The sequence below is a fragment of the Centropristis striata genome, chromosome 10 (genome assembly GCF_030273125.1).
Source record: "Centropristis striata isolate RG_2023a ecotype Rhode Island chromosome 10, C.striata_1.0, whole genome shotgun sequence".
NCBI classification, from domain to species: Eukaryota; Metazoa; Chordata; class Actinopteri; order Perciformes; family Serranidae; genus Centropristis; species Centropristis striata.
In genome coordinates, this window is record NC_081526.1 from 31,031,893 (window position 1) to 31,047,171 (window position 15,279).

At 38.5% G+C, this 15,279-nt stretch overlaps 1 protein-coding gene across 1 annotated transcript in view; it reads left to right on the plus strand.

Moving 5' to 3' along the window:
• spegb (striated muscle enriched protein kinase b) overlaps positions 1-15,279 on the plus strand; it is a 54,912-nt gene that overhangs the window by 29,433 nt on the left and 10,200 nt on the right. Inside the window, exons 17-35 of the mRNA XM_059342338.1 lie at positions 225-348; positions 2,614-2,786; positions 3,548-3,660; positions 3,749-3,917; positions 4,050-4,146; positions 4,856-5,056; positions 5,187-5,244; positions 5,324-5,401; positions 6,637-6,809; positions 6,890-6,916; positions 7,852-8,004; positions 8,681-8,723; positions 8,866-8,934; positions 9,054-11,763; positions 11,872-12,021; positions 13,457-13,573; positions 13,968-14,135; positions 14,253-14,375; positions 14,898-15,062. Coding sequence (XP_059198321.1) covers positions 225-348; positions 2,614-2,786; positions 3,548-3,660; positions 3,749-3,917; positions 4,050-4,146; positions 4,856-5,056; positions 5,187-5,244; positions 5,324-5,401; positions 6,637-6,809; positions 6,890-6,916; positions 7,852-8,004; positions 8,681-8,723; positions 8,866-8,934; positions 9,054-11,763; positions 11,872-12,021; positions 13,457-13,573; positions 13,968-14,135; positions 14,253-14,375; positions 14,898-15,062 — 4,911 coding nt within the window. The remainder of the gene's footprint in view (positions 1-224; positions 349-2,613; positions 2,787-3,547; positions 3,661-3,748; positions 3,918-4,049; positions 4,147-4,855; positions 5,057-5,186; positions 5,245-5,323; positions 5,402-6,636; positions 6,810-6,889; positions 6,917-7,851; positions 8,005-8,680; positions 8,724-8,865; positions 8,935-9,053; positions 11,764-11,871; positions 12,022-13,456; positions 13,574-13,967; positions 14,136-14,252; positions 14,376-14,897; positions 15,063-15,279) is intronic.

A 15,279-nucleotide genomic window follows, 5' to 3' on the forward strand; every position in this document is an offset into this window, starting at 1 on the left:
CACCCATTATGTCTTTGCCATGCCTTTATTAATCTTATGCTTATTGATATTAAAATATACTTTATTGCTCATCTATTATAAGTTAACTATAAGTTAACTATGCTTTTTGCAACTACCGGATCTAAAGCGAGAACAATGCCTTATTACTTGTTATTTAATGGTTATTAAGGACCTTATTATAAAGCGTTATCGATATTTTAAACATTTTCTGTGTGTTCTTCCAGGTCCCTACCTTCAGGAGACTCCAGTGATTATTGATAAGCCAGATCTTGTACATGTGATGGAAAACCAGTCAGTCACCATCACGGTCACTCTAAATCATGTCAACGCTGCAGTCATCTGGAAGAGGTATCTGTGTCTCTGTTGTCAAATTTCTTTTAGAACGTCTTCAACTTTAATTTACTTCAGAATGAAAGCATGTTACTATTTTCAGGTCATGCATTTTTCCAACATATACAGTTACCATGATTTTTCTTTCCCTTTTGGAGGCAAGTTGATGAAATAATTCTGCAAATTTAAGCTATTTTTTTTAATTTGGCATGGCAATTTTCAAAGCATGTGACCTCTGACATCATGCTATCTGAATGAAAATAGGCTCTCTGAATTCCCACAAGTCTCCTCTTTACATACATGTCTATTGCTTTATGCTGATAACATGTAATTCAAGGCCAAAACCCACAGTTTTTCCCATGTAGTACAAATCTGCTATGTCCGCCTACTGTATTTGAATATTTGTGCATAATGGGGTCCCTAAACAGGCTTCGAATGCCTTAAACTGGGTATCAGTGGAAAGCTGAGCCTCTTGTGGATTCAATGAGCCCAGTCTTCTTCATGTGTGATGATGTCAGTCATCAGTAGTAGCCAGTTTCTTTGCAGTGAGGGCATTTATTGAGACTCGACCTCAGTGTATAAAATCGTCATTCAAACACTGAAAATACAGAAATCTCCAAAATGAAGCTTGAAAATTGAAACCAAATCTCAGCATGGATTCTTCTGGATTCTGTTACAAAGATCTTGGTATATTGATGTAATTTCCTGGAGGGGTTTTTGATCATTTTTATGCGTTCTCGATATTGCATAATTCAGCACCAAATGTGTGTAATAAATGGCATCAACCCAAAAATTGCATACGGGACATAGTTGAACATGGAAATAGACTTTAAATGGAGAAATATCAATGTTCTGTACCCTCATACACCTTAATAGGTTTCATTTATGAATAAATTAGATAGAGATTTTTTCCCAGAACAACTTGACACAGTGCTGAGCTGCATCTTAAATTAATTTTCAGGGTCAAAGCTTTCAGTTGATGCCGTATGGTAAGAGGTTATAGTAACAGTATATTTATTTGTTTTAAATTATAACAATGTATTTATTTTAATATCATTGACAAAAGAAAGAAAACCTTAAGTTAAAGGCTCCAGCTGGTGTAGTAATGGGTTGTATTTGTAGTTATATTTTTAGTTATCATTATAACTCAAATCTAGCGATATCTGTTGGGAAGGCTGCCACCTTGTGGACTCAGTGTATTACAGGATAGTATAGACCAGGGATGGGCAACTGGAGGCCCGGGGGCCAAATACGGTCCGCACCTTCACTTGAAGTGGCCCTCAGTAGAACTACATGCATTTGAGCATGAAATCTTAAAAGTGCAGTGTAAAAATGCACAAAATTACTTCTTGCAATTAATGTTGGTCTGCTGTTTTTGCACTGAAAAAAAAAAGAAATCACAGTAGGTTATTTTTTATTTGCTTCAAACCTTTTGTATTCCTATTTATACTGTTAAACATGCATTTGAGCATGAAATATGTCAAGTTACTGCACTGTAAACGTATTTAAAATTGCAATTTCATCATATCTGGTTAAATGCACTGTCCTATATGTGGCCCTGTGGTAGTGAACATGAAGAATTGTGGCCCACTCCAGCATTTAAGTTGCCCATCCCTGGTATAGACAGTATAGCTGAAGAACATAAATACAGTAGGACAATGCATACACACACCTGTTAATTTCAAAGTGATTATCAAAGTCTCCAAAGAATTGTGTATTGTGACTAAACGCCCAAGCGATAGCCAGTGGTGAAATGGAACTAAGTACATTTACTCAAGTGCAGTACTAAAGTACAATTTTGAAGTACTTTACTAGAGTATTTCCATTTTATTTTAACTTTATACGTCTACTCCACTACATACTTTTGACATGAAAAATCATGATAAATTTAAAGTGATAAGATGTTTTTTATTTTAATTAAACATCATACAAGTATATTAAGCACTTCAAAGGAGCCCTACTTTGATGAAATTATACATAAATATACATATATTTACATAAATGTATCAATACAATTAATTTAATATTGTATTTAGAATATATAAAACAATCTGGTTGAGTTCATTCAGCATAAGGAGTACTTTTACTTTCGATACTTAGAGTACATTTTGATGCTGATACTTTTATACTTTTGAATGCAGGACTTTTACTTGTAGTGGAGTCATTTCACAGTGTGGTTTTCATACTTTTACTTAAGTAAAAAATCTGAATATACTTCTTCCACCACTGGTGACAGCCCACTTTTCTCCCAGCTGTAACATGAATATAAACTCTTCTCCACAGGAGGGGAGTGGTTCTGTCCAGCAAGCCCGGCCTGTACGAGATGACCATGCCAGACGATGACCAGCACACACTCAAGCTGCTTAAAGTGAAGGGTGCTGACATCGGAGAAATGCAGTTTGTGGCATCCAACAAGCACGGCAGTGACAGCTGCACCTTTAATGTGGAGATGGCAGGTAGGCAACATACTGATCTATATACTGTATCTGTGCGTGTGTCTGTCCAAGGGATGGGAATAATTAATAGATGATCGATTAATGGTCGTTAAGAATTTGGTCGATCACATGGAATTTTTAATCGATCTGTGTACTTTTTAATTTTAATTTTATCTCTGACTGCGTATCAGTAGGCCTATCACTGAACTGAAACACGTCCGAGCGTTCATTTCTGTGGGAATTAAGTTGGATAAAGCTACAGGTTGAAAACTGAAAGTTGCAATAACAATTATAAAACAAACAGAAAGACAAGAGTATTTATTAGAGCAAAACTAGCTTACTGTATGTAACCTTGCTAGCATGAATCACTAGGTTTAGTTTGATCCAAAACTTATTTAAACACAAATTACATTGAAATATGAAGATCATTGTGAAAACTAACCTCATGCCTCTTCGGGGGCTAAAACATAAAACATTGAACTGCTTGACGTTATCTTTACAGTTTAATCTCAGTTGAGTTAGTTTTACAATCGACAGGAAGTCTCTTTACGTCCTTTCAAAATAAAGTGTTCGTTATCAAAACAGGCTTTTGCATAGTATAATATATATATCTTTAATTTGCCCATGTATGCATGTTTTTATACGTGAGTATGTATAAAAACAAAGCGATTAATTGATGAATTGATCATTAATGTTATAGATGCTCGGGTTGGCAGGTTTCTTCCAAACGCCCATCCCTAGTCTGTCCAAAGCTAATGTCACCTCTGCCACTCTGTCCAAAGCTGCACCAACATTTGAAACCATCATGGAGGACTTGGACGTCAGTTCTGGGGAGACGCCTCGCTTTGCCGTGGTTGTGGATGGCAAACCCATTCCTGACATTCTCTGGTTCAAGGTTTTTATCCATTTTAGCAGTAAAAAGTCATTCTGACATCTTTTATTTTAGAAGAACCGTTGCTGAAACGTACAGTGTTTGCTTTCAGAATGACATCCTGCTGTCGGAGAGCAGTCATTACACATTTGTGTACGATGATAACGAGTGTTCCCTGGTGGTCCTCAACGCTCGTCCAGAAGACTCCGGGGTTTACACCTGCACCGCCAGGAACTTGGCAGGATCTGTGTCCTGTAAAGCTGAACTCACCATTCATGAAGGTAAGAGGTCAATCTACCAGAATATAACTACTCTTGTCTCAACTCTCTAGAAGAGGACTAACGTGACCATTCTGTCTTGTAAATATTCAATCAGAGCTCCCTTTGTCTATTTAAACTTTCACATCACTGCAGCTAAGCGTAAAGAAGATCCAATGGATGATGAGGCGACTATTCTGAGGAAAATGCGCAGACTGACTGACAACTATGACATTCACAAGGAAATTGGGAGGTAAGTAGTGGTGGAAGAAGTATTCAGGTCCTTTACTTAAGTAAAAGTACTAATACCACACTGTGATATTATTCCACTGCAAGGAAAAGTCCTGCATTCAAAACTTATTTCAGTAAAAGTACAAAGGTATTAGCATCAAAAGGTACTTAAAGTATCAAAAGTAAAAGTACTCATTAGGCAGAACGACCCCACTCATATTGTTATATATATTCAAAATATATTATTAGATTTTACGAATTGATGCATTCATGTAAGCAGCGTCTTAATTTTCTCAAGGTAGGGCTCATTTTAACTACCTAATATACTGTTATGAGGTTTATCTAAAAAAACAACTTTAAATTAATCATGATTTTAATGTCAAAAGTAACTAAAGCTGTCAGCTAAATGTAGTGGAGTAAAAAGTACAATATTTGCCTCCAAATGTAGTAGAAGTATAAAGTTACATAAAATGGAAATACTCAAGTAAAGTACAAGTACCTCAAAAATGTACTTAAGAACAGTACTTGAGTAAATGTACTTAGTTAAATTCCACCACTGGAGGTAAGGCATTTAAAATTTCATATTTTGATGCAGTATTGTACCAGGTTTTATTAAATGTCCAGCTGTATTTCTTCACATTTTAATCCCTCCATTTTCTTGTTTTAAATAGATTTTGAATGATTCGGGTATTCAGTAGTGATGAAGTTCTTCTCTTGAATTTTTTCCCCAGAGGTGCATTTTCCTATGTGAAACGTGTGACCCAGAAGGGCAGCAAAAATGAGTATGCTGCAAAGTTTATGTCTACGCGGGCGAAGAAGAAGATATCTGCTCTGAGAGAGATGAACCTGCTGTCCAAGCTGGACCACGAGAGGGTCCTTTACTTTCACGATGCCTTCGAGAAAAAGAACGCAGTCATCATCATCACTGAAATGTATCCTTATCAAAATGAATCTTGGTAAAAAATCGAATTAACCTGCATCGATACTGTAAATGCATTACAAATAATTAGCACTTATTGCATGAGAAGTCCCAGAGAGAAAAGCCTTAATGAATCTTTAAAGATGCCACGAGGAGCTGCTTGACAGATTTACAAAGAAATCTTCAGTTATGGAGTCTGATGTAAGTCCTGTGTCCCCATTTCAGTATCAATTTCATTGACCAAATATGGGTAATCTTATTCTGATATATTTGTGTTCAGGTACGTTCATGTATAAGACAACTGCTGGAGGGCGTGGACTACCTTCACCATCTGAACATCATACACCTGGACATTAAGGTAGATACTCTCCCAACTTTTATTTTGGTGTTTAAAGAGATATAAGATAAGATAAGACTTTATTTATCCCACAGTGGGGAGATTTCATTGTCACACCAGCTCAAGGTACAGGCACATATGGAAGACAGAAAAAAGAATCTAAAAAATAAGACATATACATACATTCTATACACATATACATACACTTCTGCTATTTGGCATTTATTATTAATATATATTTTTGTGTTCTAGTACTGTGTGCATTTTACAGATATTGCACATTGGAGAAAATATATTTAGCATGTTAAATCGGTTAAATAGGTTGTTGCATGTACAGTTGAAACCAGAAGTTTACATACACTATATAAAAAGACACATATGCTTTTTTTGCAGAGTACATTTTGTATGATTATTTGCTAAATATAAAACCAAAACTGTTCCAGTGCACTTTTTCTTTTTATATCCGACCCCATTTGGCCTATGTAAGGCCTTCTATATTTTTTCTATATTATATATGTCATATACTACTTATATTTAAATATGTTTATTTGTTGATGTTCATACTTCATAAAGTTGAAACCAGAAGTTTACATACACTAAAAAAAGACACATATGCTTTTTTTCTCACTGTCTGACATGAAATCAGACGATCACTTTTCCTGTTTTTGGTCCGTTAGGATTACCAAAATTATTTCTTTGTGCTAAATGCCAGAATAATGAGAGAAGAATTTTTTTAGACAATTTTTTATTACTTTCTTTAAAGTCAGAAGTTTACATACACTAACATTATTATGCCTTGAAACAATTTGGGAAAGCCCAGATGATGCTGTCATGTCTTTGGAAGCTTCTGATAGGTTTATTGACAACATTAGAGTTAATTAGAGACACACCTGTGGATGTATTTTAAGGCACACCTGAAACACACTGCTTCTTTGTGTAACATCATGGGAAAGTCAAAAGAAATCAGCCAATTACAGTGAGAAAAAAAGCATATGTGTCTTTTTATATAGTGTATGTAAACTTCTGGTTTCAACTGTATGTAGTATGAACATCAACAGATAAACATATTTAAATATAAGTAATATATGACATATATAATATAGAAAAAATCCAGAAGGCCTAACATAGGCCAAATGGGGTCGGATATAAAAAGAAGAAGAAGAACTGCACTGGAACAGTTTTGGTTTTATATTTAGCAAATAATCATGTGCAAAATGTACTCTGCAGAACATAATATTATAATATTCTCTCCTCAGCCTGATAACATCCTCATGGCAGAGTCCCATGGTGATCAGATCCGAATCTGTGACTTTGGCAACGCAGTGCAGCTCACCCCCGACGAGGCTCAATACTGCAAATATGGCACGCCAGAATTTGTCGCACCAGAAATTGTCAATCAGACCCCTGTGTCAAAAGCCACGGACATCTGGTAGAGTAGCTCTTGAGTTTACACTTTGTTTTGTCATGACAAAATACCTTTTTCTAAATATCCTCTCTGTTTCCCTATAGGTCAGTTGGAGTTATTGCATACCTGTGGTGAGTGATTGTATATATATATATATATGTATATATATCCTTTATTTAACCAGGTAAAAAGTCTCGTTGAAATTAAAAAAATCTCTTTCACAAGAGAGACCTGGCCAAGAAAGCAGCATAAAAAGTGACAAGTTACAACATTTAAAACACAGTTAACATAAACAATTTAATTCAATTAAATACAAATACAGCCATCACAACATCAGTGAAAGAGCCTCAAGTAGAGACTCATACGGGGCATCACACCGACCAAGGGAAATTTTTCTTCATCCTTTGGAGTCGATTTAAATTCACCAATTGTGATCAACTCAACAATTTCAATTATTTTTGCAGATTGTTCCATGATAATGGGATGTAACTAAAAGCTTTCTTACCTAATTCAGTTCTCACTCTTGGCACCAGCATCTGTATAATATTTTGTGAGCGTAAACCATGTTTAGTTTGGTTTAGACACATGTATGTACGCAGGTAATAGGGAAGCAGCCCAATAATACATTTGTAGATAATAACTATGGTAACGCTTTATAATAAGGTCCTTAATAACCATTAATTAACAAGTAATAAGGCATTGTTCTCGCTTTAGATCCGGTAGTTGCAAAAAGCATAGTTAACTTATAGTTAACTTATAATAGATGAGCAATAAAGTATATTTTAATATCAATAAGCAAACAAAATAAGATTAATAAAGGCATGGCAAAGACATAATGGGTGGGTCATGGGTGTTTGTAATGCCATTATTGACACTTATATAAGCTTATAAACACACAATAATGTTAATAAGCATTATTACAAGGACCTTAATATAAAGCGTTACCATAACTATTGTTATTGTTATTTATTTTCTTCATTGTTAAATGTATTCTCCGATGCTAAATATCAATGTCAGTTTTCAATGTGTTTGCCTGTTCATGACTATACTTTGTTTCTGTAATCAGTCTGACAGGAGTTTCTCCATTCGCTGGAGAGAACGACCGCAGCTCCGTTCTGAACATCAGGAACTATAACGTGGCCTTCGAGGAGAGCATGTTTGCTGACCTCTGCAGAGAGGCTAGAGGCTTCATCATAAAGCTGCTGGTAGCAGACAGGCTGTGAGTAACACTTCTGGAATCTCTTCATCAAAATACATCTATTCATATATAATTAATAATTGCTACAAGCCACTCAGAAAATGAGTTAAACTGAATGATACCTGAGATATTGAAGGACATATTTTCAGTCAATCCTGATGCCCGACACAATCCAAAAAGCAATCGTAGTCTATACATGCAGGTCTTGAAGGTAAACACAGTGCATCGGAATGTGTGAACTAGTCAAGTTTAATAAATATATATGTATATTTCTACCCTTGTCAATATCTTTACTATATTTTCGATTCATTTTGTCACTCATTTCGGGAATGAAACGGTTTGTTTTCATGGAAAACAACACGAACACAAACTTTTGAGCGCTAGTATATATTTTTGGGATTTTCTTAAAATGACATAACTGTTTAAACATATCTCCATAGAAGATGTCACAGCTTAGAGCACAACATATTTTGGCATCAGGCTTGTAAACAAGTTGCTTGCATTCCTGATTTTGTCTCAATATTAGATGCTTATCAGATAACATTTTGTTTTTTCTATTCGATTATTGTCTCTGGCTGGAACTCTGATGCAGTCTTCCTCTGGTGCTTTTCATTTAAGATAGCTAAAACAGCACAGTTTATTAAACTGGGACACATGTGCAATAAAAAAACTGAAATATGCCCTTTTTTTCTTCTAGGAGACCTGATACTCAAGAATGTCTCAGACACCCATGGTTCAAGGTAAGACCGGGCCTGTGATATACACACTACAGTGTTAATCATCCACAAACTCTTTCTGCTATAATTTTTACTAGACACAACAAAGCACAGTCCCATTCCTAAATTGTTCTTATTTTATATTCAATGTCTATTCATTATTCAGACACTTAGCAAGGGGAAGGCCATAGGTACAGAGGCCCTGAGGAAGTTTGTGTCTCGCAGAAAATGGCAGGTGAGGTTTTATTTCATTTTCTGTTTTTTCTCTATTGCATTACAGCCAGAATGCCTATAAATAATTCAAAGGTCAGATCTTCTTCTTTTTTTAACTGTATCATATTTCCTCTTTTACAGCGTTCACTAATCAGCTACAAATCAAAAATGGTCATGAGGTCCATACCTGAGTTGCTGAATGATTCCTACAGCCATATTTCCATTGCCGTTCCCAGGCACCTTAAAGAAGGTTCACCTTTGCCGTCATCATCTTCAGATTCTGACGAAGACATTGATGAACTACCATTTATTCCAATGCCCCTCAACATGGAATTTTCTGGATCAAGGATGTCACTTAATGACATCCAGACCAATGAGCAGGAAGCAGGAAAGCAGGACGTAACAAGTAAACGGTCTGAGTCCGCTGTTCAAGCCCCGGAGGCGATGGAGTGTGACCCTCAAGTCGTGGATAAAGAAGGGGTCGAACCAGCAGGTAAAGGCCGCCTGCGTAAAAGGTCGCCCAAAGACGACGACAGGGGTTCCTCAGATGAAGAACCTCCTGCTGAATTGCCACAAAAGTCACAGCTGACCAGAAAACCCCTGCGGAGGGGTTCAAGCATGGAGTCGGACAAACCAGAGGGTGGACGACGAAGAGGAGAGCTGAGACGAGGAGGCTCTGCTGACAGTGCACTGCTGCTCCGCATTACACCTGAGGAAGGAGCTGCAGAAGGAATTCAAGAGGATGGAAGGAGAGTTCTCAAGAAAGCCGTCTCTATGGAACTCCCAAGGAGGAGCACGAGCCCAGGAACTGCCAAGATGAGTCAAGAAGACTACGCTCTTAAACTGGAGCTGATGAGACAGCGTCTGCTTCGTGGTGGCTCTGTGGACAATAAGATGAGCGGACTGAGAGGGCCGCTGTTGGAAACATTAGGAATGGGAGATGAAAAACGTGCAATATCCTCAGATCGCTACTCTCGTACTGCTCGTTTGGGCCCACCCCCGCTGATTAGAGCTGCATCCAGCGATTCTGCAACAGAGGACGTTCCCAAACCCAAAGTTTTACGTAAAACTGCTTCTTTCAGTCAAGGTGATTCAGAACCGATAGCTTTACACCGCCGGTCAGGAGCTCCCTTGGAGATTCCCTTGGCACAGGTAGAAGAGAGAAGGCTCAAGGAGGCTATATCTATGTCAGCTCTTACTGAGCAAATCAAGCTGGACTCGCGTCCAGTGACTCCCAGAGAACCTTCGCCAAGACCGCCAACACCAGAGTCCATTATGCAGGATAGTCCAACCAAAACAGAAAGCGAGGAATCATTAATGGAAAGGGAGATAAGGTCTGACGAGACTATGAATGAAAAGATGGATGGGCTGACTACAGATAGTAATTTTGATGAGAGATCGAGCACAAGTGGTTTCTCAGAGAAGGATATGAGCATATCAGAAGAACCAATGATTGAATCAGAGTATACGGGCCAGAGAATCCCTACACCTCCTGTTGTGGTCCAAAGCTCTAAACTGGAAGAGAAAATGGAGCAAGAAGAAGAAGAAGAAAAGAAAGAAGAAAATGAAGAGATTATGAGAGAAGAAGAGGAAAGAATGGATAGCGTTAGTGAATCCAATGCTAAAGGAGGAGAAGATGTTTCTGAAGAAAATGTAGAAGAAGAAGTAAATATGCCTGCTAAGTCTTCTGATATGCTCATAACCACAAGCTCAGTTATGGTGAGACCAACACAAGAATATCCCCATCCATCAGCAAATGTTGTGTCAACTTATGTACCACCGGCAACTCCTGCTAAAGTTGTTCTTCCAGATGGAAGGACATCAGCATATGCAAGTATTATGCAGACCATCATGGTCCCTGCAGTTCAGCCTGTCACTGACCAACCTTTAGGCGCCTCTACACCTGTTGTTGCCCCAGCCACCTTGCCATCTTCACCTGCCAGCATGTCTCTACCTGGTCCACCAAAGCCAGCTATCTTGTCAACCACTGAGCACCCTGCTGTATACTCCAGGGTAGCATCACCAGAAATGATGACAAAAGAACCCAGTCCACCAAAGACTATCAGACATTCCCCATCCCAACCAGAGCTCTCAAGAGGAGCTGACTTTGAAGACATTACCTCCGAAGAGGTCTTTGAGGCCCGCTTCAAAAAACGTGAGTCTTCCCTCTCAAGAAGTCTGAAATTTTTGTCACGGTCTAAGAATGACGACAAAGTGATTTCACCAGACGCTGCAGAGTTAGGGGAAGAGATGTACAGACCTGGGCCAATTGGTGCACCATTGGAATTAGCACCAAGGAGACTTGAGGAGAAGTCAAAGTCAGTCCAGGACCTTCGTGAAGCTCAAAAGGACCAAGGCTTTATGAGAAGACTCTCCATGCGCCTGAAGAGAACTCCGTCAGCTGAGCGCAAGGACGACTCAACCAAAGAAGAGGACTCCTTCGCTTCAAGGCGTAGGCTTTCTTGGACTCTAGGACGAAAAGGGTCACAGGAAAGGAAGGAAGTGGAGATGACGCGCATGGATGGTGAAGGCAATGCGTCGGCGGAGCAAGATGAAAAGGAGCTGAAGAAACCGAATGAATCACCGGTCTTGGCAATGCGCAGGAAGATTGAATCAACAGTGGCTGGGATCTCCACAAGAATCCGCAGTTTCTCGGAGGAAAGGAAAGCATCAGAGGACAAGGAAACCAAGAGGACTCCCATTCTTTCCATGCTTCGTCGTTCAGCATCAGAGAACCGTGGTTTGAAGGTTGCCAGTGTTCCTCAGAACCAGCTGGCATCTCAGGCCACTAATGGTGCCTCGTCAGAGTCTCTAGACTCCATGTCCAGCCTAAAGTCAGACATAGCAAAGGGTAGGAAGCAATTTCTTATTTAGTTAAATGAATGTTTGTAGAATACTATCAATAACAGTTTCTTGATGCTTGATGATTGATTTATGGATTGGTTTCTTTCTTGTAAAGTTGCGGAGGGTGAACGCAGATCCCGCTGGGATCGATGGGGCCTGACCAGAGGGAAGCGAGACAAGACCGTATCACAGCCAGACATCCCAACAGCCATCTCCAGAGAAAATAGTTCCCTACGTTCACGCCAGTACTCCAGACTAGCTTCTGGTAAGTCACATAAGAGTGTACATGAAGAAATGGCATTGTGCCACGGATTGGGTAATGAGAACTTAAAGTTTTGACAGATACACTTCATCATTTTTATTCCCCAGAGTTAGATAAGAAGACCACTCTTTCCATTAAATTCAAGGCTAGAGCCAGCAGTTCGTTAGCTTGGCTTGGCTCTTGTCATAACTGTGCGGTTGCCAGGCAACCAGCGGACACTTCAATAAGTGATTTGCAGTTCAAACACATGATGAGACATAACGAGATATAAACAGTCGCCCATAAAGTTGGTATAAAATATTTTTTCTACCTCTTTCCATGAAATGGTTGTGACAATGTGATTTATTATTGATAGATAAAGTGTAAGCTTTATTAATCAGTCTCTCCCAAACATATCACAATGAAAATGAAACCACAATTAACAGAGGATTGTGTCTGAAAACAAAATTATTCCAACTTTATTGGTGAGCATGTATATGTGAAGGAGGTTCATCAAAGTTATCACACTGTTGCTTCAAATTATCTTTCTTAATTTGGTCTGGATGATAATAATAATGATAATAATAATAATGTTCAGTTTTGATTGGCTCTGTCAGTGAGTTATTTTAACTAAATCTTCATTATCGAGGTTGCAGTTTGCAGTAGTGTTGAACTGAAGTGCATTATATGTGAGGTGTTTCTAATATTTAGGCCACCCAATTTACATACAAGGGAATGCCAGAATATTAGAAACACCTGTCAATATAATGCAAACTGCCCACTGTGACCTAGATAATAAACATTACAGAGAAGTAAAAACTACAATCTTTGTTACTGCAGATTTAATGGCAGACCTGTTGAATTAGATTGTAGTATATTGTACTGGTGTACCTAATGAAGTGGGCGGGGGGTGTATGTCAACATCAATTAAAATGAAGAAACCGTTTATAGGAAGAAAAAAAAGACAATGGTTCTTAGCTAATCCTCAGCTAGTTGTACATATTATGCATATGTTATTATTATTATTAGTAGTAGTACTAGTAGTAGTAGTTGTATTAGTAATATATTTATTATTGTTATAATTACATGCAACAACCCATTTAACCTATTTAACATGCTAAAATATGTTTTCTCAAAGTACTTTCAGGAAAACAAACAAACACAAACAAATATATATTATTAATAAATGCCAAATAGCAGAAATGTATGTATATATAATGTGTATATAATGTATATCTATGTCTTATTTTTTATATTCTTTTTTCTGTTTTCCATATATATGTGTCTATATCTTGAGCTGCTGTGACAACTAAATTTCCCCACTGCGGGATAAATAAAGTCATATCTTATCTTATCTCTTACAGTGGATCAAGTGATGACAGTCTCAACCATCACTGGATACAGTAAAATCATAACTTTTAAGTTTACTTATCAATATATCAATGTCTCTTGCTCACAGATTTCCCTCCAGTATTCCACATCAAGCTGAGAGATCACGTCCTGCTGGAGGGGGATCCAGTCACACTCAGCTGTCTGCCAGCTGGCAGCCCCCACCCACACATCACCTGGATGAAAGGTGAGGGTCTCTGCTGTAAATAAGGCAGTGTTACCTCTGTGATGCTCTCACAGATGGGTGGTCAGAATCACTTCATTTGCTAATTACAGTTATTTACATAATTATTCTCGGGTGCAAGAGTGCAGGGGCACAATGATGGCTTTCATTGCATCTCGCTACATACTAACATATGGTACCATGATAACACAAGTAGCAAATAAATAGTACAGGAGATGAGATAAGCGAGCAGCATTCTTGATTACTGTAGAAACTGATAAAACCAACAGCTGTTGTTTTGTTATTTTTTTAAATCTTAACAGCACTTTCTTTTAAGACTTAACATTTTCCTTTATGGTGGTAAATCTTCAATATTATATAATATACTAAAAGACCCCTTTGATGCATGTTTCCTCAGATAAGAAGCCCCTGGAGATTGATGCCAGGATGAACAATATCGCCTGTCCTGATGGCCGGCAGCTGCTGATGATCATGCAGACCACCAAGAAGGATGCCGGGGTCTATGAGTGTGTTGCTACCAACCCCCTGGCTGCAGTCTCCAGCTCTTGCACAATATCTCTCGCTCGTAAGATCTGAGAAATCACTTTTATGTCTACCTGTGAGGAGCAGTTAGTGGTATACACAAAGGGCACACGGGGCATGTGATATGTTTATTACAATAATATTATATTTGTTTTTACAGGTCTGCCCAATCGTCCTGGGACCCCTGAAATACCTCAGAAGTACAACAACACAGCTCTGGTACTGTGGAGACCCTCAGACACCATCGCACCCTGCACATACTCTTTGGAGAGGAGAGCAGAGGGTCAGTGTTTATGAGCAATGGCTTCATGTTTTATTCTCCTTTTTAGACAGATTGTAGCCTACAGTAGGCTACATAGATCCAAGAATAATGGAGTCCCAAACCATATACTGTGAGTTTCCCATAGTATATAGGAGTAGATTAGCCCTCCCCACTTTTACAATGACAATTGGGGTTGTAAAAAGCATCATTTAAATGAACATCTGATCAACAGGGCCACACTAACAATACAAAGGATCTTACAGTTGCTATGGCAACATGTGGGCTATCGCATAAAGCGGTGAAGGTCAAGTCGTGGAATGTATGTCTATGGCAGATAGAGATTTAACAACCTGAACCATACATGCAGCCTATCAACCTTATTATACAAGATTCACCATTTAACAGAATGGAATTGTTAATCAGTATAATATATATAATACTGTGTATATGTATGTATGTGTGTATAATACAGGCGTGATGCAATACGACTATAAATGTCTCTTGAAAGAGCATGCACACACTGATCTCATGTTTGCTCCCCAGGTGAGATCAACTGGCTGATCGTGGCTACAGGGGTGGCAGACTGTTACTACAATGTGGTGGACTTGCCAGCAGGGGGCTCCTTCAGGTTCAGGGTGGCATGTGTCAATAAAGCTGGACAGGGCCCTTACAGCAACCTCTCAGATGTAGTCACCCTGGATGTTTCAGGTATGTAATTGTTATCTCAGAAAAACTCTACAGATACTGAAATGTCTTGGGTTTAGATCAGGCATGTCCAAACTATTCCAGACGGGTTCATGCTGCTTCAGATTTATGTTCCAACCAATCAAGAACACACCTGATTTGACTTGTGCTTGTTGTGCTTCTGCTTGGTTAGAGGGAAAACCTGCAGCGACATGGCCCTTACTAGAGTAGTTTGGACATG